This window comes from Gallinula chloropus (genome assembly GCF_964237585.1).
Source record: "Gallinula chloropus genome assembly, chromosome: 16".
Classification (NCBI taxonomy): domain Eukaryota; kingdom Metazoa; phylum Chordata; class Aves; order Gruiformes; family Rallidae; genus Gallinula; species Gallinula chloropus.
The window spans coordinates 16,249,000-16,271,559 of record NC_140101.1 but is presented as its reverse complement, the minus strand read 5'-3'; the positions used below and the strand labels follow the sequence as shown (position 1 = coordinate 16,271,559).

Here is a 22,560-nt window from a genome sequence, read left to right as displayed (position 1 = left end):
GCTGTGAGTCCTCAGAAGTTCTAGATACAGGGAGGCAGTCGTCATATTACCTCCAATATATAGAAGGGTATGAAAGCTGCCTTCTAGATGTAGAAACTCACTTAGAATCAGAGAATCACAGAATGGTTTGGGCTGGAAGGGACCTTAAAGATCATCAAATTCCAACCCCCCTGCCATGGGGGACACGTCTCACCAGCCCAGGCTGCTCAAGGCCACATCCAACATGGCCTTGAACACTTGCAGTGACGGGGCATCTACTACCTCCCTGGGCAGCCTGTGCAAGTGTCTCACCACCCTTGTAGTGAATTTTTTTTCCCTAATATCCAATCTAAATCTACACCCTTCCAATTTAAAACCATTCCCCCTCATCCTATAACTACATGCCCTTCTAAAAAGTTCCTTCCAAGTTTTCACGTGGGCCCTCTTCAAGTACTGGAAGGCTGCTATAAGGTCTCCCCGTCAGACACTTCTCCATACTGAACAACCCCAACTCTCTCAGCCTGTCTTCAAAGGAATGATGCTCCAGCCCTCATTTTCATGGCCTTCCTCCTGACTCATTCCAACAGTTCCGTGTCCTTATGTTGGGGACTCCTGAACTGGACACAGTACTCAAGGTGGGGGTCTCATGAGAGCAGAATAGAAGGGCAGAATCACATCCCTTAACCTGCTGGCCACAGTCCTTTTGATGCAGCCCAGGATACAGTTGGCCCTCTGGGCTGTGAGTGCACCTTGTCAGCAGATGTCGAGCTGCTTATCCACCAGCACCCCCAAGTTCTCTGCGAGGCTGAAGTTCTTGCCCTCAGCCCAGCTCGGGGCTGTGACCCCTTCCCTGGGCAGCCTGTACCAGTGCCTGACCCCCCTCTCAGTAGAGAACCTCTTCCTCACATCCAACATAAACCTCCCCTGTCACAGCTTCACGCTGTTCTCTGGGGTTTTGTCCCTGGTCCCTAAAAGAGGAGATGGGTGCTGCCCCTCTGCTCCCCTAGTCACGCAGCCACAGACCCCATGAGGTCTCCCCTCAGCCTCCTCTTCTCCAGGCTGAATAACCCCAGGGCCTTCAGCCTCCCCTCGTAATCCTTCCCCTCCAGACCCTTCCCCATCCTCGTTGCCTCCTCTGGATCCTCTCCAGTAATTTTGTGTCCCTCCTGTCCTGTGGAGCCCAAAGCTGCCCCAGGACTGGGGGTGAGGCCGTCCCAGCGCAGGGCAGAGCGGGACAGTCCCCTCCCTGGGCTGGCCGTGCCGTGCTTGATGCCCCCAGGATGCCATTGCCCCTCCTGGTGCCTGGGCACGCTGCTGGCTGGTGGGTAACTCTCTGTCCACAGAGACCCCCAAATCCCTCTCCCAGGGCTGCTCTCCAGCGCCTGATCCCCCAGGCTGGGCTGCAGCCAGGGCTTCAGGTGTTTGTCAGTCACTCCCAGTATGGTTCTCGCCAGAATTTGGCCGGGCCCTGAGGTGACACTGACAGGCCTGTAATTACCAGGGTCTTTCTTACCCTTCTTGCAAGGGTATGGCACAGCTTCTGTTCTAACTTGGTGTACTGTGTGGTGGTGTTGAAGAGCTCAAGTGTGTGACAAGGAAAGAAAATTACATTTTTTACAGCAGTAAGGCTAACAGGGACATGAAGGTGTGAAGGCAGCTGTCTTTTCTTACGACCAGTGTCTCAAGACTTGAGCATACTTACTTTGTGCAGCTTGGGGTCAGAGTTGTGTGTCTGAATTCTCTTGTCTGACTTAGCAATACTGTGTATATATATTATATACTTCCTGGGGGGTGGCTGCTGTTTAAAGCAATGTTTTACCAGTAAGATACTGGTCTGTAATCTTCAAATTTGTTACCAGAACAAAAAGTTGAGCAACCTGTGGGCTTTTACTCTATTTGTTTGCTGATTTATAACTGTTAGTATGACTGGAGCTTTTACAGAATGCTCTGATCACTGGGACAGTGATCACGCTTTTGAACAGTCACTGGAAGGAGAAGCCTTTAAGGTTTGCTTGTGAGCTATTTACCTAACTCCATGCTACCATTAAACTTGTCTATTCCAGCTCAGGAAAAAGTGAAGAATTCTTTGGATAACCCTGAAAGAGACCAGATCAGGAGACGATCTTCAAGACTCTCATCTAGTATTAGCCAGGAGATTTTAAATACAGATCACGTCACAACTTCAACAGAAAGTCAGCCTTTGACAGATGCAGTATCTAACCAAAAGGAGCCTGAGAAGGGTAAGCAGCATCCTGGTGTACTCTAGGTTTATAAAAGAAGACATCCATGTTTTGTTGAAGTTCAGGGATGCAGGTGATGCTTGTGAAAATGGTGTAATTACAGAGTTTTCAGCACTTCTAGACTGAAGTAATCCGAATGCTGAGTATGTAGTTTAATCCTCATCTTGGACTCTTAAGAACACCAAACAGGGTGCTTTTATTCTGGAACTGGGTGGAGTTCAAGAATCATCTTTCTGCCCTGTGCTTCACTGCTGTTGCCTTTCTAGGGGACCTCTGGTAGTGCTTTGAGGAGACCTGTCCCAGTTTTAGGCTATAAAGAGTTAGCACTGTGTGTGTTTCAAAGCAGCTCTAAGTTTAGAGGGTTGCTACAAGTAGTTGTATTGTAAAAACTTACCTTAGTGTTAATACAACAGCAAGCAGCCTGAGCATGGGTGGGTGTTTGTCTCCTCTGCAGTGTGTTGCACAGGCACATCAGTGCTCTGGAACAGGCTTTTGTGTGCCTTTTACTCAGTCAGACTGGTTCCTCTGTTCTAGTCCAGTTAGATGTTCCTGCTGAACCTGACCAAAGCCTGGGTGAGGAAGGATCTCTGGGAGACACATCACACAGCACAGCGTTCGGCACCGATGCCAGCTCACAGGAAGAGAAAGCTGAAGACCCTGAATCTTCCTCTGTTACTGTAAGGTCTCCAGAACCTTCTGCTGCTACAGGTTCATATTTTGATTTCATACTTAATATTGATGCACTTCACAAGGCAGCTTGTGCCAGGTGTTACATGCTTGCACAAGTGTCACTAACAAAAATAGTGTGTTCTTGCAGTGCTAACTGGAGGAAAAAATGCATGTTTCTATTCCACATGGACTTGGTTTTGATCTTGTGCTTTGGAAACTGACAGTAGTCTTCTAAAAAAATAAGTTTTAAATAACTGAACAGCAGGTGCTATTTTTAGCATGTGAACGGTGAAATTAGCACATTTTTCAGGTTAAAATTTGAGACTTGTAATTCTGGATTAAGTTGGACTAATATCTTGAAAGATGATCTTCTTTTGTGATTTCTGTGCTGCAGGTACGTGGTAGCATTGAGGTTTGGGAATCCTGACTGTGCAGTGGTGTATTTTGGCTTCTGTTACACTTAAGCCCTAGGCTGTTTAGAGGTCTTAGTGTAAATTTTTGAAACAGTTCAAACATTCCAGTGTCTGTCTTGAGGTGTATATTTTATTTTTCTCTTAGCTGGGGAGTGTACTTGCCTTGCTTTTCCAAAATAAAATTTCTTATAGCTTATAGAAGCCTCCTATAGACAGTAGTGGATAGACAGACAAGCCTACTATAGACAGTAGTGGATAGACAGACAAGCCTACTATAGACAGTAGGCTACACCAAAATACAGTACTGTCCTGTGAGTCTTTGTTGTAACTTTAATACTCAGATCTGCAGCTGAGGAAACCTGAACTCCAAATTCCCTAGTTTATGTTCTAGGAAAACCCCACAAGATAATCTGAAGTGGAACAGAGCATGGAGGCCTGGAGGTTGGTGTCCCTGCCTGTGGCAGGGGGTTGGAGCTCTGTGATCCTTGGGGTCCCTTCCAACCCAGATCATTCTATGATTCTATTCTATGATTCTGTTTAGTGGGGATTTACAGTTGCTCAGCACTGGTGGAGTGATCTGTATTTGGCTCTCCTTCCAAACCAGCCTGATAGATCCACCTGTATCCCACACCCAGCAGCTTGGAGCTGGTGTGTGTTGGGCTGTGCTTTTCCTGGCAGCGTGTTCAGAGCAGACTGGCTGCTGGTGGCTCATTGCTGCTCTGACTGCTGTGTCTCTCAGGCTGTAACATACTTTCTGGTTGGATTTTTTTAGTGATAGGCTGAAGCTTGTTTTGGCAAGGCCCCTCTTTGGTTTTCTGACTGCACAGAAGGTTAGTCTTTGATAGGAAATGCAGTTCCTGTCTGTGTTAGCCCTGAGTACAGAAGCTGGTGCCAGCCTGCCTGCAGCTCTCCAGCCCAGAGATGGGCTCTCAAAGGTGCTACTCCATCCACTGCCTCTAAGCCTTAATTATTCTTCTTCCCACCTTCATGGAATCCCTGGAAGATGTCCCTGCTGTTCTTGGCAGAGGGACTGCAGACACTGGGAGATGTCAAAAAGTAGCAATACTGCTTGATCCTGTTGGTGGTTGTTGTGTCTCCAGCGACAGGCGTTGGAGAAGTGCCAGGCACCAGCATGGCTCCCAGCAGGTAACTGACCTTACTTGCTCTGAGGTGAAGTGTGCAGGACTTGCACCTGAGAGGCACTGCTTCTAGGAGATGTAGCAGGTCACAGATGTTTTGAAAATGGGAAGAATCTTCAGTATGTTGGAGAAATACTCACTTTCCAGCCTTTAACAACTTAAGGAGAAGGTGGGGCAAAGCTTTCCACTACAGTGGATACAGTCACTTTTTGGACATTCTTTATGTAGGAAAACAGTACAGTAAAATGTTTAACTCAGGCAGTCTTGCATGATAAACTTACTGTGTGGGGTTTTTTAGCTGGCAACCAATGGGTAAATAAATACACTCCAAACTGAAAATTTGCAGGAATCATTTGTAAGGTGGTGCTTGCTTTGGTGTAACCTCTTGGAGGTACTCACTGCACTGCACATGGACAGACCACAGCATGGCTTGATAAGGTCTGAGAAATTGGAGAATGGGAAGTCTCAGCTCTTTGAAAATGCACTGTATTGCCAGTATGGAAAAACTGTGTTAATGGTTACAGGTGCTCTTCTAGTTAATGCAGTATTGAGAAGACTCTGTAAAACAATCCAGAAGCAGTCATGGAATATTCTCAAAAATAAAGATGACTTTACTTGGTATTATAATGGGTAATCACAAAGTTTTGGGGTTAGTGGTGAACTACTAAAAAACCCAAACCTGCCTGCTGTGGCATATTCTTTTTTAACTTAGGTGCTCATTTAGGATGGGAACTTTTCATAGAGTTTCACAGTGTCTTAGTTGCAAGTAACTGAGATCAAATGTGTTTTAACAATTTTTACTGGTGTACATGCACATGGGGTGGTGCTGTATGGTCATCTTCAGAGAAGGCTTCTTGGGAAGAAAATCAAGTTCAGGGTTCTACTGTGGTTGGAGCTAGTATGTGCTCAGCAGTATGTCTTGGGGGTTACAGCAAACACATCTCTTCCAGTGACTCTGGAAGAACAAATAGAGAAAACAAGCATGTGTATAAATTGTTATTTCTCTGTGTATTTGTTGCTCACAGGGAAATCTCCTCCCATGATAAATCTTCAGGGAAATGGTTGATGGATTTAGGATAAAATACCAGTGGATTTTTCCCTCTGCTTGCACACTTACATTCTGATTGAGATTTACAGATGTGGGTTACAGCTGCCTTGAACTTGTATAATATGTGTTGGGGTGAGATGCTGTGGTTCATAAAGGAGGAAGTAGGGAGAGGGAGTCACTTGTCTGTCTGAAATTCATAAGGTGGCAGTTCTCAGTTCTGCTTTCTCAGCAGCTGGGGAGTGTAGCGTTGGCAGCAGGTGAATGGGGCAGGACGCCGACGCTGGCGCGCGGTGAACCCTCCGTGGCAGCTCAGAAACCTCATTTCTTGAGTTATCTCTTGCTGTAACTGCTGCTTCCCTCTCACTCCTAATCTAAGTGCTGCTGAGCATTTGTAGTTGGGGGCTGAACAGGGAGAATTCCAGCTGAGCATGTAATACCTGTGTGTGGTGCTGGGCACACTGCTGTGATGTGTGGGATGGGCCCTCCCTCAGCTGGCTTTATAGGATCCAGGCTGATGCTGTGGGAATGTGACATGGTTCACCCACCTGCCTACAGCCTCTGGTACAGCTTGTGGATGCCAGTTTACCTCTGTTGGTACTTGAGTGAGCTGGATTTTGGTAAAGTCAGGGTGCCCAGTTGTCGAATTCTGACCTGAACTTGAGCACTGTGGTGCTGCCTGAAAATCCATGCTGCTGGACTTGGATTTTGTTTCACTTAAAGCCATATCATTAATGTTAACAATGGCAGACAGGCACCTGGGTGGGTATCCAGATGTAGCATGCAGGTGTTGTTATTGGAGAAACCTCTGAAGGGTGGGAATGAGAACTGCAGAGTCTTCTTGAGTAAATACTGCCAACTGAAATCCTAGTAAAAAAATCTACATATCCAAACTGAATCAACTTTACAAACATTATTAGGGAGTGTTTTTTGATACAAGAGTTTTAAAATCCATAGTTCCTATCAGGGACTGTAGCTAGTGTAGGTCCTTCTATCTTGCCTGTGGGGTGCTTGGTGCCTGCAGGCTCCAGCGCAGATGGGACTGCTGGGGGTGGGGGTTTAACAGCAAGGCTGGTTTTTCCCCCAGGCACTGTGTGTGACAGCATGTCCCCTTGGCCTGGCCTCTGACAAGTCTCAGAATTGCTCTTTGGAGGGGGCATTAGAGAGTCTGAGCGAGCGACATGTGGGCAGTGACCCAGGGAACAGATTGACATCTCTCCAGATACCAGTGGCTCTGTGGCCTGAGGTTATGGTCTCAGGCTGCTGTATGTACTGGAGATTTGGGGCTTGGGAAGGGGAGAAGTATGCTGTCAGGACAGGTGGTGCAGGTGGAAGAAAAGGGTATTTCTTCCTCCAAGTTTCTGACAAAAGAAAGCATGGAAGATAAGATCAAAGGTGACTTCTTACAGCACCACGTTAACCCAGTACTGACTTGTATTTGGCTGTAGGCTAGGAGAATACCAGAAAGCAACAAAACTAGTAACTGTGTGGTGTGAGAGTTGTTTTGGTGCAGGGGGGTGATGCAGCCTGGGAGGACTGGTTTTAACTGGCATGATGGATAGGAAGAACGTGATTCTTACAGCATTAGAATATCAGGAATTTCTAAGGACAAATGCACTTTTTAAAAGGTGTTTCCCAGTCACTGGTTGGTGGATGGTTCAGGATACACAGTAGTTGTAGACATTTGTAACAGCAGGTACAATTTGGAGTGGTTATGTGCTGGTTATGTTTGACAGTGTGTCTGTCTGTGGTGTTACTGGAAGGGCTCTACAGGGCTTGGCAAAACTCTGGGAAGTTAAAATTATTTCAGCAAAATTTTGAACAATTTTTTGTTCTCAGTATGTTTATTCTTTGCTTATCTGGGCTCCAAACACATTCCTGCACCAGCTAGTTGATGCTTTTCACTGAAAACAAGATATTCTCTGTCTCTTAATTCATTGTTAGTCTCATTATTTATGACTCCTGCTTCCTCTAGTTTCAAGGCTGTTGCACTGTTATAGTGAAGTTTTGTAGCTGCTTTCATGAAACAGCTCATGTGATTACAGCCAAATCCTGCTAAGATCCAAAACAATCCGTTCTTAAAAACACACACATACTGTCTATTCTAAACCACACGAATTCTTTCTTCTTTATCTTCAAGGCTGTTGAGTTTTGCAGCTGCTCTCACAAAGCAGCACCCACAGTTACAGCTATTTTCTCCAAAACTAATCTATTCTTAAAACCATGAAAATTCTTATATTGAGGTTATATTAATTGTCTCTTAAGCTACACCTACATCAGTCTCTTCAGCATGATTACATTTCATCGAATCACCTGTAGATAAATGAAGCTTTTCAGAAAGCAGCAAGTTAAAGCTCTGTTTCATGTGTGTGAAAGTGGCTTAGAAGCACTCTGCAGCTGTTTTTGTGGCTTTACCCTTGCCAACTGATGTGACTTGAAAGGTGAGCTGCCTCTGCTTTGTGTAGCTCTGCTGTTGTGTTGGTAGTTGAATTTCCCAGCACTCTTCAGATTTACTTGTTTATTTGCATAGACATGCATCAGGGATTCCATTTGCCTTGGACTCACCACGTGTGTGTTTTCCTTACTTTGTAGCTTTGGGTTGCAGTTAAGGAGAACAGTAATACCCTTGCACCCAGTTTGAGAGAGCAGCTGTGTCTCCTGTGGCTTATCTGGGTGGGCTTTGAGTCCTTCAGGGCAGTACAGAAGCTGTTACTTGAAACATAACAGCACAGTACATAAAGCTCATCCCTCACCCTTGGAAGGACAAGTAAAGCCTTTATTGTCCCTCCAGCTGCTGGCCCCTCAGAAAGCATGTGGAGGTTTGCAGAGCAGCACACTGCATGCCTACAAGCTCTTTGTGTGTTACAGGCTTCCTTGTTCTTACTGGTACAAAGGTAGTGCCAGCACAGGGAGAAGTGGTGAGGGACAGGTCAGATGGGATGCTGTCTTGAGCAGGCAAGTAGTGTTTCAGGCTCAAAACCCCCAATCTCTGATTATTGATGCAGTAAATGTTTATTATAGCAACTGGATCATGGGTGCACTGGAAATGCTTGCATGCTGTGCTGACCTAAAGTGGTTTGAGAAGAGCAGTCAGGCAAGATGTGCTTTGTATCACAACTGAGATTTGGAAAGACAGAGGTTTTTGAAAACAAAATTTGAAGAAATACAGTTTGGGTTCTAGAATGATGAACAGGAACACTTTTAATGAGCCCATTGTAAGATTGCAGAAGAAATGATATCAAAGAAATAGGTGATTAATGAGGAAGTTGGATCATTTCACACTATTGAGCTAAAGCACTGTGTGAAAAGTGTCAGCTGGGTGAAGTAAAAGGCAGACTATTATGAGACTGCCTTCCCAAGTAGGCACCAGCTCTAAAATACTGCTGAGAATTTTGAGGTGGTTTGTGCTGAACTGATAGCATTAGACCCCACAGATCAACTTCACCTTTGTGTGAACAGGTGGAAATGTGTGGTGGGGTTTGTGGTCACTATCCAGAGTCACCTGTGCAGTTACCCCTGGGATACAGAACACCTATGTCTGCAAAGCTAATGGCAACACACAGTCTTGAAAAACAATACACATGGAAGCAGCAGAGCATGTGCACTCTGGAGACTCTGTAGGTTTAGTTTAACAGCAGGTGAACAACTTGATCCTTGTTTAGTATTTTTGTGGAGACCATGAAAGGGAGACTGTAGGTCTCACCAGTGTCTTGCAGAAGGTGTCTCAGGATACCAGATTTTGAGTCAAGGTGCTCTGCTGATGCCAAAAATTCCTGTCCCAGCAAGAGCCAAGGCAGAAAAAGAATTGGGGGGGTGAGGGGGATATAACTTTCATGCATATTCAGAAGCTTCACATGGTGACATGTTACTGTAAGCTTCCTGCTGAACTTGGTTGTAGCTTGAGCTTTGGATAATAGAGCACAGTGAGAAGGGGAGGGGACTTGAATGCTGGAGGGATGGTGTTTTTCTGTAGGGAAAGTTAAAGAAGCCACTGTTGTCTGACCTTGAGTCTGTAGTTAAATTTTTAGTGGCTGACAGAATGCCAGGTGAGGGAGGAGGCTTAATTTTGAGTATAAGCATGGCAGAAGCAGCAGGTCTATCATGAGCTCTCCTCTGTATTCAGCAAACACCCTCCCAGCTCCTCTGAAAAGGCAAGTGCCTGAAAATGCAAAGCTAATACAGCCAGACTTTCTCTGGGTACAACCCAGTTGTAGTGCTGTGTGTTGTAAGTGTGAGCAGGGGGGGGAAGTCCTTTTCTTTAGGTGTTGGTGCAGGGAGTTGGCTTCAGAGCCTTTGGGGCTCTGGTGGTGCTGGAGTCTGGCATTGCCATCCAGCCCTGCCCTGGCAGCAGGGATTCTGCTGTGTTACTTGTAAAGAACATGCCCCCAAGCGTTGTGGTGATGGTCACAATTTCAGCTTTGTTCTAAACTGGCATTCTTTTGTTATTCTGAATAGATGCTTTTGCATGCTGCACGAAGTTTTTGTTGTCTTTGATCCTGTGCTTCTCTCCTAACTTGTATCTGATGGGTGGGTTAGAAGCCATTCCCTGTATCTGTCCATCTTAGAGGAGGGGAAGTGCTCTGACCTTGGATACAGGGCCTCATCGTGACAGCTGGGCTGTGGTATAATAGTTCGCCTTGTCATCTTTGTAATACCTCTTTCCCTAAATCTTTGGACCCCATTACTCCCTTCTGCTACAGTTGTTTTCCCATCTTCATGTTGGTTATTAAATAGAAACAAATTCTCTTCCATTGCCCCAAATGCTGGGTTTTAACTTCATTGTCAAGAGAATCTTTCTGCACTTTCACTTAACCAGCTGACTGTTCCTGAAACTCTTCCCATTGTTTCTGAGTGCAGCTTCTGATGGTGTGCTGCATATTTGATGCTGGTGTTGGCAAACTCTGGCATTCTGCAGGAGTGATCCAGCTGTCTGGTCACAACCTTATTACCAGCAGTTGCTGGGTGCAGCATCCCTGCCAGGATGTTGGCAGTGTGTCCAGAACACTGCTGTGTCAAAATGTCCTTCTCCTTGTCATTATCCTTGTGAAGCACCCAAAAGCAGTGTCATTTTTACTGGTTTGTTTGCCAAGTTGGCTGAATGTCCTTTCTTCTAACAAGCCTGCTGTGTGTGTGTGATTATTTTAATCCTCCTCTGTACTGTGACCTGCCTTTCTCTGTGTCACTGACTTCCAAGTGTGGCCTCTCAGTCCTAACACAGTGCTTAAACACTGAGTGTGTTCAGATACAGCTATCTAGGCTGGTTTTCCTCCCTGTGCCATACCCTTTGTGCAGCTCAGTAGCTCTCACTGCTTTTGTTGCTACATGCTAAACGTTTCTGAAGAACCTGCCCTGTGCTCTTACCAGGGGGCTGTGCTGATGCTGCCTGTAAAGCTGCCATTCACTCTGCCCCTGCATACCTGCACTTGTGGAACAGCTTAACTCTTCCTGCCCCTTTTTGTAGGGTTCCTTGTTTTCAGCTGCTCCTAATGGTTTAATTTTTGTTCCTGTGCTTCATACCTTCAGTTTTGCATCACTGTAGGTAGGTATGGGGCTTAACCTTTAAACACTACTTGTTAATCCTTTAAGTCTGAAAATGCCTGTAAATGTGGAAATAATAGTACTGGCAAAACCAATGGGAAAACTATATATAGAATGTGTTTTGTGCAAGTGACCCCTCCTTTCCTTTTTCCTCTGGTTTGTGAGGGATTTTTTCATGCTGTGTGCTTATAAGTGATGGATAATTGCCTGGATCTCTGTGTGTTTCCAAATTTCAACCTCTCTTCTGTATTATTTGGTATGGATACTGGTAACAGTAATCTGATTTACTCCTAGTTCAGAGTGTTTCTTTTGTGTATGTCTTAGGAAAAAACATGAATACAAAGTTTCTGAAATGCTGGAGGAAGAAATAGGGATTTACCAGGTTAAGTTGAGGTATAGCCCTGGGTAGCACAGCAGTGCTCTGTAAAGCTTAAGTTCCTCCTTTGAGCCTGAAGACTTGCCTTGGTTTTTTTGAGAATCTAATTAACTGTAGCTCACAGGGGACACTTTGTACAGATACAAGCAATTTTTCTTTTGCTTAGTTTCATTCCTTCAATGCTGCTCAAATTGAAACACCTTTCAATTTTACTTTGAAAAACCTGGTTCTGACATACCATTTTGTTCTTGGAAGGGGTCAGACTTTGGTGGTCAGACGAGGCATCAGAAAGCAGGTGGCACAGTCGTTACACACAAAGAAGCAGAACTGTTGTCTTTGCAAAGGGCTTTCCCAAAGATGTGAACAGTTATAAACAAAAATACTTGATAAAACATAATCTCCAGTGGTCGGACTAAAAGCAGTCTGTAAGGCTCGACCTACAGCAGCACTGTGAGCAGAGGTACCAGCTGTTGGGCAAGGGACTCATGGAACCAAAATGCTGTTTTCTGACAGGAATGCATCCCCAGAGACTCTGGCATCGTGACAGCCACTTTTTAAGAGTACAGTTAGGGCAGTTTTCCCTTAAAAGCTGTTGATGGTAAAGGCAGACAGAGCATTAAATGTCTCTTTAGCATATCCCAGCTAACGAGTTGGAATGCATGCCCTTTTCTGAACTTTCATATTGATTTAAGTGCAGGAAACCATTTGATAAATGTAGCAAATGCATGGGGAATTAATCTGTTTTGTTCTTACAGTAACAAAACCTTGTAGGAGAGCAAATTTTCTTGCATCAAAAAAAGCTGCAACTGTTGATCAAGATGCCAAGTTTAGATGCAAGTTTTTGGAGTGTTCCAAATCCTTCCGCAAAGCCAAGTTATTGCATTATCACATGAAATACTTTCATGGACTGGAGAAGGCCACAGACTCACAGCGGAACCCTGTAAACAGAAATATACAAACCAGAGCTGCTTTGGCTTCTCAGAAAGCTAATCAAGAAAGGTCAAAAAGAGGACGGACCACAGCTGGTTCTTTGTGTAAGTATGTTGCTGATCTCCTTCCTTTTTTTAAAACAGCAGCAGGCAGGACAAGCAGGAAAGAGCAGAAATCAAGTTTCTTTTGGGCTGGAGGAGTCTCTTTAGGGCTCCATCTTAGCATATTTCTTTGTGGTGAAGAAGCATTATATGTGGAAATGTTACATTTAGAGAAGATAATACTGAAGAAATTCCCTCATCTAAAAATATAGATCATGTTCTGCACTGAACCATCTGTGCAGCTTCTCATTCCTCTGTAACAACTCACTTGAATATTCAACCTCTGCTCTTTTTTTGAAACAACAATTCCTCAAGTATCTGACTCACATTTTGTCCCTGGCTTGGCAGTTAAAAAGCTTTGTTCAAAGACTTCTGTCCTTTTCTGTGTTCAGGAAGCAGTCTGGGTAACTGCAGTTCTCTCCTGTTGGTTACTTGGTCTTCACCCTTTGTGACCGGATTTCAAAGAGAATGCTTAGCTAGAAATCAGTATCAGTTTCTGCACTATTTACAGTCCTTATTGCTGGACCTGTGGGGGAAAAAAGCCCTAGTATTTACCAAATGCAGTTGTTACAGCTGTATGTGAAGACAGCTCTCACAGAGCTGATGGGTAGTGGAAAGGAATAAAACAGGTAATGTTTAGGGGAGAAATCAGTTCTTAATAACAACTGTTTTGCAGTCTTCAGAATCGCATTAACTTCTGCTTCACTGTCTCGTTCCCTGGAGCACTTTCTTCTCAGTATCCTGAATACCATCAGTGGGGCAGTTCAGTCCAGTTGTGAACTGCAGGGTTGATAACCTGTCTGCACTTTGTTCTTGTGGACTGGCTGTGCTTTGTGCTGCAGAGCCATACAAAGCTGTCATCTCTTGTCTTCTGATTGAGCCTGCTCTATAAAATCCAGCTTTCTCTTTGCTGAATCCCCTGGTGGGTTTTGTCTTTGATCTTTAATTCTGTTTTAATTAAGAATTTCAAAGTCTTGCAAGATGTTCCACTGAGGTGCAGCTCAGTACATATATGCTGCTGTAGCCTTACTTTTGCTTCATGTCTGCTTTACCTAATGTGTCCAGCAAACACCTTTTGCATTTGAGATGCTACTGCTGCTTCTAACAGTGTGACTTAATATACTGCTACTCCATGCAGACTTCTGCACTCCAGATGCTTCTGTAATGTTAATGCAGAGGCATAAGACTGGGTTAAGTAGAGGAAGATTTTTTCTTTGACTGCATTGGGTTGTGCCAACTGGTGTGTATTATACTTTGCATACAGCTTAAATGAACCCAAAGTCTGCCTTGACAGACACACCTGACATGAGTGCCTTATGAAGAATGAATGCCAGCAACCACACAGGGATCTTTTAAAATAGGTTCTTGCATGTTGTGCTCTTCTCCATAAAGAGATCACAGAGTGTTTGGGGTTGGAAAAAAGATCATCTAGTCCAACCCCCTGCCAGAGCAGGATCACATAGAGTAGGTCACACAGGAACGTGTCCAGGTGGGTTTTGAGTGGAGTTGGCTGTGCTTCGTTTGTAACTACACTGTTACTGTGGTTTGAGTTGTTTTCTTGTGATTGTCTTGAATGAACTGACTGGTGGCTCAAGATCCTGACCCTCCATTTATCCTGACCCTCAAGTGCACTCTGGTTTGATGCCATCACCTTGGCTGCACAGGCAGGTAATTCTTTATGGACTTGAGTTGTAGCTGTATTTGCTTATTTTAAGCTCTGGCTCTTTCTGTTCCCCATCTATGAATGGGGATTTGTGATCTGGACCATTCTGATGATGTGATGTATCCCTGCCAATAGCCCCTGGGTTGTGCTGGCAGCGTTAACCATCCCTCAGGGTGGAAGGTGGACTGTAGGGTTTTACACTCAGAAACCCTTCTGTCAGAGCCTGCTGATGGGGATCCACAGTAGTGTTTTTCTTGATGAGAAGCAGCAATGTGCTTGTATATCAGTTACATGTCTGATATTAAGTGCCATTTATTTTTTAACTCACTGTGTTCTTCATTCCATTTGTTTGTTGTGGGAGCAGCACACGTTCTAAAGCTGAGTTAATGGGGTGTGTGAGCTCATACTGCTGCATTTTCTGGTCTGTTCTCCTGTCTTTTTGCAAGCACCTCTTCTGTTACTGGTGTGTATAGGTAGACAGCCTGCTAGGCAAGACTTGCTCTGTTGCCACTGAACACTTTGTCACCTTTTAAAAAGGTTTTGCAGGATGTGCTGAGTGTAGTGAAAGTGAAGAGTTTTGAATATATGTATGGTACATGGTGGGTTTACTTTTCATCTCAACTATCCTTTATTGATCAAAAATACTCCTGTTCAATGTTTTAATATATTCACTTTGCCTTCTGGTACAAAGGTCCTTTTATACTTGACTATACTAGATAGAAACTGTCACCTTTTCTTGAGCAGTTAAATCTAACAGATCAGATTTTAGAAATCATGAGTTGTGTAATTCCCTAAGCTTGGAGGTAGCCTTGCTCATAAGTTTTACTGTGATGTTCTGGGCCTCCTTACTGCTTATGCTACATGGTAAATTCTAAATAAATGGTGTGGTGGACTGTTGGCTGGATTTAGAGTTAAAATACTTACAGTTCCTAAAGTTCTAGGAAACTCTGCAGTATTCAGAATGGTAGCAAAATCTCTTTAGTGGTTAAAATTAGAGTTTTGACACATAGAAGGTGAATGCAAGTATTCTTCAGTGACCATGTTGTGAGGTGCAGGAAAGAGGATTTTAGGTGTATTTGCTTTCCACTAAAGTGGAGTCTCTGCAATTTCAACAACTGAGATGTGGTAACTTGGCACAGACTGCATCAGGTTGGAAGGAATCTTCAAAGGCATCTAATCCACACACACACCCCCCTGCAGTAAGCAGGGACACCTTTACCTAGACCAGGTTGTTTTGAAGCATTGGCCTCAAAACTTGAGTGAGCTGGAGAGGTTGCTGTGTGGAACTGTCACTTCTCTCCTTTTTCCCCAAGAAGGATCTCACCTTTGCAGTGGCAAATTTGACAGATACCTGAGTCCTGTGGTGGCTCTTCATTGAATGGGGGGGAAGGAACTACTCTTGCCCAGCTTGTGTACAAAGTGTGCCCTACTGCTCTGAACAGAATGACACAGACTTAAATGGCTGCTGGATGCATTCACACAGGGCCTCTTCTTTCTTAGGATATATTACAAGATAAATTACGATGCAACAGCTCTTTCCACAGGCCCAATACTTACCTTGGTGAGTCTTGCTGCTGTTGTGCCTGAAGGGATTGTCCTTACAGAGAACAAGGCAGTGGATTTTGTGTTCCCTGCACTACAGGAGACACGAGCATTTCTGCCCTCAGGTTGTGGGTTCCGTTGCATCTCTGTGGGTGCTTCCTGGAGCCACCTGCAGCCCTTCTCAGGGGAGAGCCAAGACCTGCACAAATGTGTGTGGATGCCTAAGTGTAAAACAAGCTTTTTGAGCATAGGCTGCAGGTGGCTTCTCAAAGTCTGTGTTGCAGAAAGGTTTGACAGCTCAAATTGAGGTGGTGGATCCCATTTCTCAGTTGGGAACAGAATGCAGTGTCTGTGAAAACTTTTGGCAGTTAGTTACTTGCTGGTTCCTGTGTTAAAGAGTAGAACCACATTAGTTCTGGGCTCCCTGGTATAAAAAGGACAGGGATCTCCTGGAGAGAGTCCAGAGAAGGGCTACAAAGATGATTAAGGCTCTGGAGCATCTCCCCTATGAGGAGAGGCTGAATAGGCTGGGGCTGTTCAGTCTTGAGAAGAGAAGACAAAGGGGGGGATCTAATTAATGTCTATAACTATCTTAAGCATGGAATGCAGGGGGAAATGGCCAGCCCCTTTTCAGTGTCTGTGGGGACAGGACAAGCGGCAATGGCTGCAAGTTGGAGCACAGGGAGTTCCACACCAACATGGGGAAGAACTTTTCCCCAGTGAGGGTGAGGGAGCCCTGGGACAGGCTGCCCAGGGGGTGTGGAGTCTCCTTCTCTGGAGAGATTCCAGCCCCGTCTGGATGTCTGTCTGCAATATGCGCTAGGGAGCTGCTCTGGCAGGGGGGGTGGACCCGATGATCTCTTGAGGTCCGTTCCAACCCCTACAATTCTGTGATTCTGTGATTCTACATTTCATATGCATTAACCTTAAGATAGACCTTTTTCTTTGTGATCCCTTCTCTCTCTCCACGGTCCCTTTATTTGCTGTTGAAGCCTGTCATCCCATTCTGTGGCTCATGCTCTACAAACACGGACTGTAAACAGCTTCCCCTGAAGGTGCCAGTTTTCTCCTTCAGCTGTGTCCATGTCTCCATGTTGTTTTCTGTGAAGTGCTTGCAAAAGGCACTTTTTAATAAAGCTTGTTTCCTGACCGAGACCACTGCAGGGGCACAAGGCCTGGAGTAGTACATGTCATGCTCTGTGTGTATGTAGTTCACAGTTTGAACATCTTAACCTTGTCTGTCTTGAGTTGGAGTCTTTTCAAGTTGCTGGTTTTCATTTATTTTGTAAAATCTCTTCCTTTGGAGATGCAGTAAAACACAGTTTGTACCCTTGTGTTTAACAAAGTCTGCTTGTGCCAGACTGCAGTGCTTGCCCAGCTGCTGCACCTCACCTTAAAGCCTTTCCATGGCCTGTGCTTCATGGGTACTGAAGGTTTGCCAGGAAATTCTGAACTCATTAGTTGTGAACAAGTAGGGAGTTGATAAATGTGTGCAAGGAGATGCCATCAAATCTTCACTGAGGTGGCTGGTATACTGTGAACAACCACTGAGTAGTGCTGGAGGACTTGAGACTGCCCTCAGCACAGCTCTTCTTCAGGCAGAGCCTTCATCCTTTGCTGCCCTTTACATCCCCTTCAGACCTGTCTTCAGCTTCAGTGCAAGCTAAACCTGGTTGTGAGATGTTAAAAAGGCCATGAAGTGTTAGTCTGCAGGTTGGTACGTGGGTATGGAGTTGTTGCCACTCTTGGTTCTGGTGTTCTCTGTCATGAGGAAGAAAAGCAAACAAAGCAAGAGACCTGTGTATTGTAGTTGGAGACTAGAAGATCTGTTCTGCAGAGGAGCCTGTGAGAGCAGAACCCTGCACGGTCTGTCAGCAGCCTGAAGCTTTGTAGGTGAGCTGACCCTTAGAAAATTCTGGCTGCTCAGTTCCAGCACGTGCTGTTAATGCATCAGTGTCTCTGTGCCTGGAGTACAGATCGAGACAACAGAGGGCTCGTCCTCATTGTGTGTCTGGTGAGATCCTGACATGCCTGTGCCTGTGTGGGGAAGCTGGTTGGCAAACTGGCTTTGGCAGCTGAAATGGCTCAGCATGAGGTTGTCAGCCAGCAGCTGTTAACAGCCCATGTGGCTCAGCGGGTTCCAGGGTGATCCTTTGGGGGGGTTCCTTTCTCCTCTGAATATTGGCTAATGGGTGTCTCTGCTGGTCAGTGGCATGTGCCCAGGTGACCTACAAACACAGGGCTTCTCACTAGAGTAGGCAAGATCTGCATGAACACCCTCTGCTCTGTGGAACTGCCCTTCAGCTCTGTGGCTTGAGATTCTGCATTTGGTTTGTGAAAGGTGGCTGTGTGAAATGTTCCAGCTGTAAGTCAAGGTGGTAACTTTGTCTTTTGGTTCTTGAAATTAGTGAATATTCTAATTCATAATACTCAGAAATTGAGATACATCCTGGGAAGGATGAATTATCTTGTCTGGGTTCTGACCTCTTATGCATTGCACTGAACAGAAAGCTATTGCCTTGTCTGCCACTGAGCCTTGGCATTCTTGGGTATAAGTTCTCCTAAGGCCTTGTGGTTTCTACATGATTTAGGTGGTTTCATATCTCAGAACTGTGTGTGCATCACTGTATATCCTTCACTGCTTCTGGATTATCTCTTCATATGGAAATGGATGTTTCTCCCAGGCTTAGAGAAGAGAGGCCTGAAAGAACTCTGTGGAAGAAGGCTGAGAGCAGTTAAGTTGCAAGCCTTTTCATCTCCATTCTTTTAATGAGCATGTCTTCTGTTGCTGTCAGTGGTACCTGGTGTCATTTGAGCTAGAAATTAATCTGCTGGTGTTCAATTATGACATCAGTGTTGAAGAGCGGTGAAAGTGTTAACTGCCCTGGGTGTCTGGAGGGCTGTGGTGGTCTATTTGCTGAGAATCGTATAGTTCTAATGATGATTAATGATACTCTGTGCCATACAGGTATTAAAGGGTGCTAGTATCTGTCTTGACTTGTGCCTGAGTTGGTACTCAGCTCTGGTGGGGCCACACCTCAAATGATGTATTTGGGTTTGGGCCTTTCCCTACAAGAAAGACATCAAGGTCCTGGAGCGTGTCTGGAGCAAAAGTCTTAATGAGGAGCAGCTGAGGCAACTGGACTGTTTATCCTGGAGAGGAAGAGGCTCAGGGGACACCCTATTGCTCTCTACAGCTGCCTGAAAGGAGGTTGTGGTGAGCTGGGGTCAGCCTCTTCTCAAACATAAATAGCCATAGGATATGAGGGAATGGCTGCAAGCTGTTCCAGGGAGGTTCAGGATAGAAATTAGGAGAAATTCCTTCTCAGAAAGAGTGGTTGGGCATTGGAACAGGTTGCCTGGGGAGGTGGTAGAGTCGCCGTCCCTCAGGGTGTTCAAGAAAAGGTTGGATGAGGTGCTGAGCAACATGGTTAGTGAGTGACAGAGGTGGCAGGAGGGTGGTTGGACTAGATGATCTTGGAGGTCTATTCCAACCTTAATGATTCTGTGATCATCAGGAATGCATGGAAGTTGTAGCTTAGAGGCAGCTTGTGTCCCACCTCAGGATACTTCTAAGATGGGTGCAGGTGTCTTTGTGGGACCTGCATAGGCAGCTGGGGGCAATGCTCCTGCACACTCCCTAATGGGAGTCTCTGAGCATCGTCCTGCTGTTCTTTACAGCCCCACAGTGTGGTCACCCTGTTGCCTGCTAGTCTTGGTAGTGCTGCCATGGTTTGAGAGGTTAGTTACAGCACTAGCAGCAGTCGTGGGTGTTGTCCATGTCCATTGTGTGCTCTGCATTGGCCTTTCTTGAAACTGCCCAGCTGGAGTTCCTGTGACTGGAAAAATTTTACAGGAGTGTATGAACCTTTGTGTTATAAAAATAGGACACATTGTTGGCAAAAAAATCCTTAATTTCAGTCTGGCAAAGCTAAAATACTAATGGATAATTATCTTCCACCAAGAGTCAGCCCACAGGACGCCCTTGTGCTCCTTGAAACTCTGGTGGGATCAAAGTGGCAATAGGGTTCTTCAAATGTTAGCTTCATGAAACCAAGTTGAGTTCTTGGGAGAGGGGAAAGTTAGGAGGCCTACATGAACATTGTCTGGTTTGTATAGATTTTTCTATTGTCATTTTGGGGTGCCCAGAGAAGATGCCCCATGAATATTTTTGGAGCTTAATGCAGAGTGACAGACAATCAGGAAAGCTCAACACAGGCTTCTTTACTTGACGACTTACCCTCTCCTGAAAGAAACAGTTGGCATTTCAGAAAGTTTGTTCAAACATTGCTGTTCCCAAACAGGCTATGATGTACCTTTACCTTAATGTTGCCTTTCAGCTGCCTTGTACCATGAGAAAAACTTTTGTCTTTCTGAACTAAGGATGTGATGGCTTCTGAAACCCACTAATCTTGGAAGTCTTCAGATGAGAAAATTCTGTTCTACAAAAACAGATCTATAGTAAAAAAACCCCAACAAACCAGCACCCACAAACAGAAAAACCCAACCCCCCCCTTGATACTTTCTCCTGCAAGAGAAGTCCTGTTGAAAGTGGAAGGCTGTACAGATACTGCAGTATCTTATCGAGGAGCATCTTCTGGTTTTAGTAATTCTTTGTACACTGACTTCCACGGTCTTGCAGCTCTTGAGATAAAAAAGTACCCAGTGAAAGGCAACAGAAGGTGCCTTTACAGAGAGTCTTGTGTGGAAATTATGGTTTGGTCTAATTTCTGTCTTTTCTTGTGGCTGCTGTAGAGCCCTATGGCAGGTGACCAGAAGGAAACCCTTTGGTTCTCCCCCCTAGTTCTAATGCAGCTTCAGTGAGGATGCTGTCTTGGACTCTTTCTTCTGTTTTCAGTCACTTTCAGGTACTGCTCACAATTACTTAGAGGTGTCCAAGTGAAAATCCAGGTGGCATGTAAGGTTTGAGGTGAGAAGGACAGCTGCCTTTCATTCCCACTGAAGTTATAAGACGGTTATGATGATAGAATTGGACATTCTTGTCACCTTGGCAGCTCGCTGGCTGAGATACTTGATGTCTTACTCCAAATGGCAGTGTACTTGTCTTGTTCAGCCTGGCTGTCCTACATGCCACACAGCCTTAGGTTTTATCAGCTCTGGGCCCAGGAGCTTTCAGTAGGAGTTGCTAGCTGTGGTTAGGAAGATGAGAACTGTTTTTCTGAAATAGTACATTGAATCCCAGATAAAGCCATGTCCATATGTCGTGAGTCTTACGGATTTTAGGTAGGGTTCCTGAATTCTTGGATCTCACTTGCAGCTGAAACACTATTTAAATGCTGCCTGCCCTTAGGTATGTAGAGCTTCTCTGTGCTGTTTCTTTAGGCCTCATTAGAAAGCACACATTGGAGACCAGGCAGTGGTTCCTCTGATTAAATTAACAAGGTGGCTTCTTTTCTCTTAAACGAGTAAAAACCCATCTGACCCATGTCTCTGTTCCTCTGAACTCTTGCTCTTCCCATCTTCCTTCAAAGCTGCAGTATTTCTGGAAAAACAGGGCTTTGGGGAATGCACTTGCATCCTCTGTGTCTTTGTGGGGGGAGAAAATCCAAACCCAACAAAAGCATTACAGGTCAGCTTCTGTTAAACACCTCTTCCATGGTCACGCTGCCAGGATCGGCCGCTGAGCAGTGGGTCTGACCAGAAACGTTCCACATGGACTGCCAGAAGTGCTGCTGGTGAAGTAGACATACTTTTTGAAAACATTTAAAGCTTGGACTTCATCTTTATTCTCTTTATAGATGCTCCTCTACACATAGCCCTAAGGAGTGCCTCATGTAGCGATGACAAAATAGAAAAGAGAAGAACTTCAACTCCTGTAAGTGCATTAAATAGTCATCGACATTCTGTTAGAGAACCACCCAAGAACCACATAGCAAGATTGCTGCAGAAGCCACAAGAAAAAGTTGAAAATGGTATGCCTTTTTGGTTTAACAAGAAAAGTGAAACTTGGAAAGGTCTTGGAAACATTTTAAGTCATGTAAGGAACTGATAATCTTGATAGAAGTATTCTGTATACCTTCTGTATACCACCTGTGAGAGCATTTTTTTTAAATTATTATTATGGTATAGTAGTTTTTCACTATTTCTTTGCAGTAGCTTCAAATGAAGAGTCAATACAGGGAATTTTTGTAAGTTTTCTTGCTACATATGTATTGGGGTTTATTCTTGCCAGTCAATGTGACAACTACTTAAATCGTAAAAATAGAAAAGTATTTAAGGGTATAAAAAGCTTTTTGCATTTTTGATAGTTTCTCTTCATTCTGTTTAAACTCTTGGATGTCCAAAGCATTAAATGTTTTAAGTAATCCTGAACTTAAGATAGCTAAACTTAATATAAGAAAGAAGGGCATGGGGGCAGGATGGCATAACTTTTTTGGTAGGGTTTTTTTTTAATAGCACTTGATCATGCTATTACTATACTGCTGTAAACATAAACTGTGTTTATACCCCACAGAGGGGGTGTCTCATAAAAATGATACATATTCAAATAAACATATTTAAAGCCCAGAAATAATTTCCAGCATACTTGTGGATTTCCTGCATTGCCACTTCCCTTCAGATACATGGTGAGAATTTAAGTCATAACGATGAAGACACACAAAACAGTCTGTGCTTGGACTGTGGTATCTGCACCAGATGATCTTTGTTCTGGAAATGGTCTTGAGAAGATTCCCTTACTTGTCTGTCACAGCAGTCACTCAGTACTTGCCACCTCTGGCCACAGGCATCCTTTGCTGCTTTCCCTTCTGGAAGGGTTGGGAGGGGCCCATCAGGGCTGACACAGTGGGACCTTCCTTAGTTGGTGTGTAGTGATTAGCTTAAACCTCCACAGTGCTGGTGGAGGATGTGACTGAGTACTCATCCTCGTCCTCATTAACAGCTGCTCCTCGAGGAGATGGAAAGG

General features: G+C 44.7%; 1 protein-coding gene across 4 annotated transcripts in view; it reads left to right on the top strand.

Moving 5' to 3' along the window:
• Positions 1–22,560, top strand: part of PHF20 (PHD finger protein 20) — a 70,431-nt gene that overhangs the window by 26,040 nt on the left and 21,831 nt on the right. Inside the window, exons 11-14 of one of the 4 annotated variants that reach the window (XM_084271446.1) lie at positions 2,043–2,219; positions 2,754–2,927; positions 12,155–12,433; positions 21,395–21,568. In XM_084271446.1, the coding sequence (XP_084127572.1) occupies positions 2,043–2,219; positions 2,754–2,927; positions 12,155–12,433; positions 21,395–21,568 (804 nt within the window). The remainder of the gene's footprint in view (positions 1–2,042; positions 2,220–2,753; positions 2,928–12,154; positions 12,434–21,394; positions 21,569–22,560) is intronic. The other 3 variants (XM_084271448.1, XM_084271447.1, XM_084271449.1) reach the window with 3 other exon arrangements.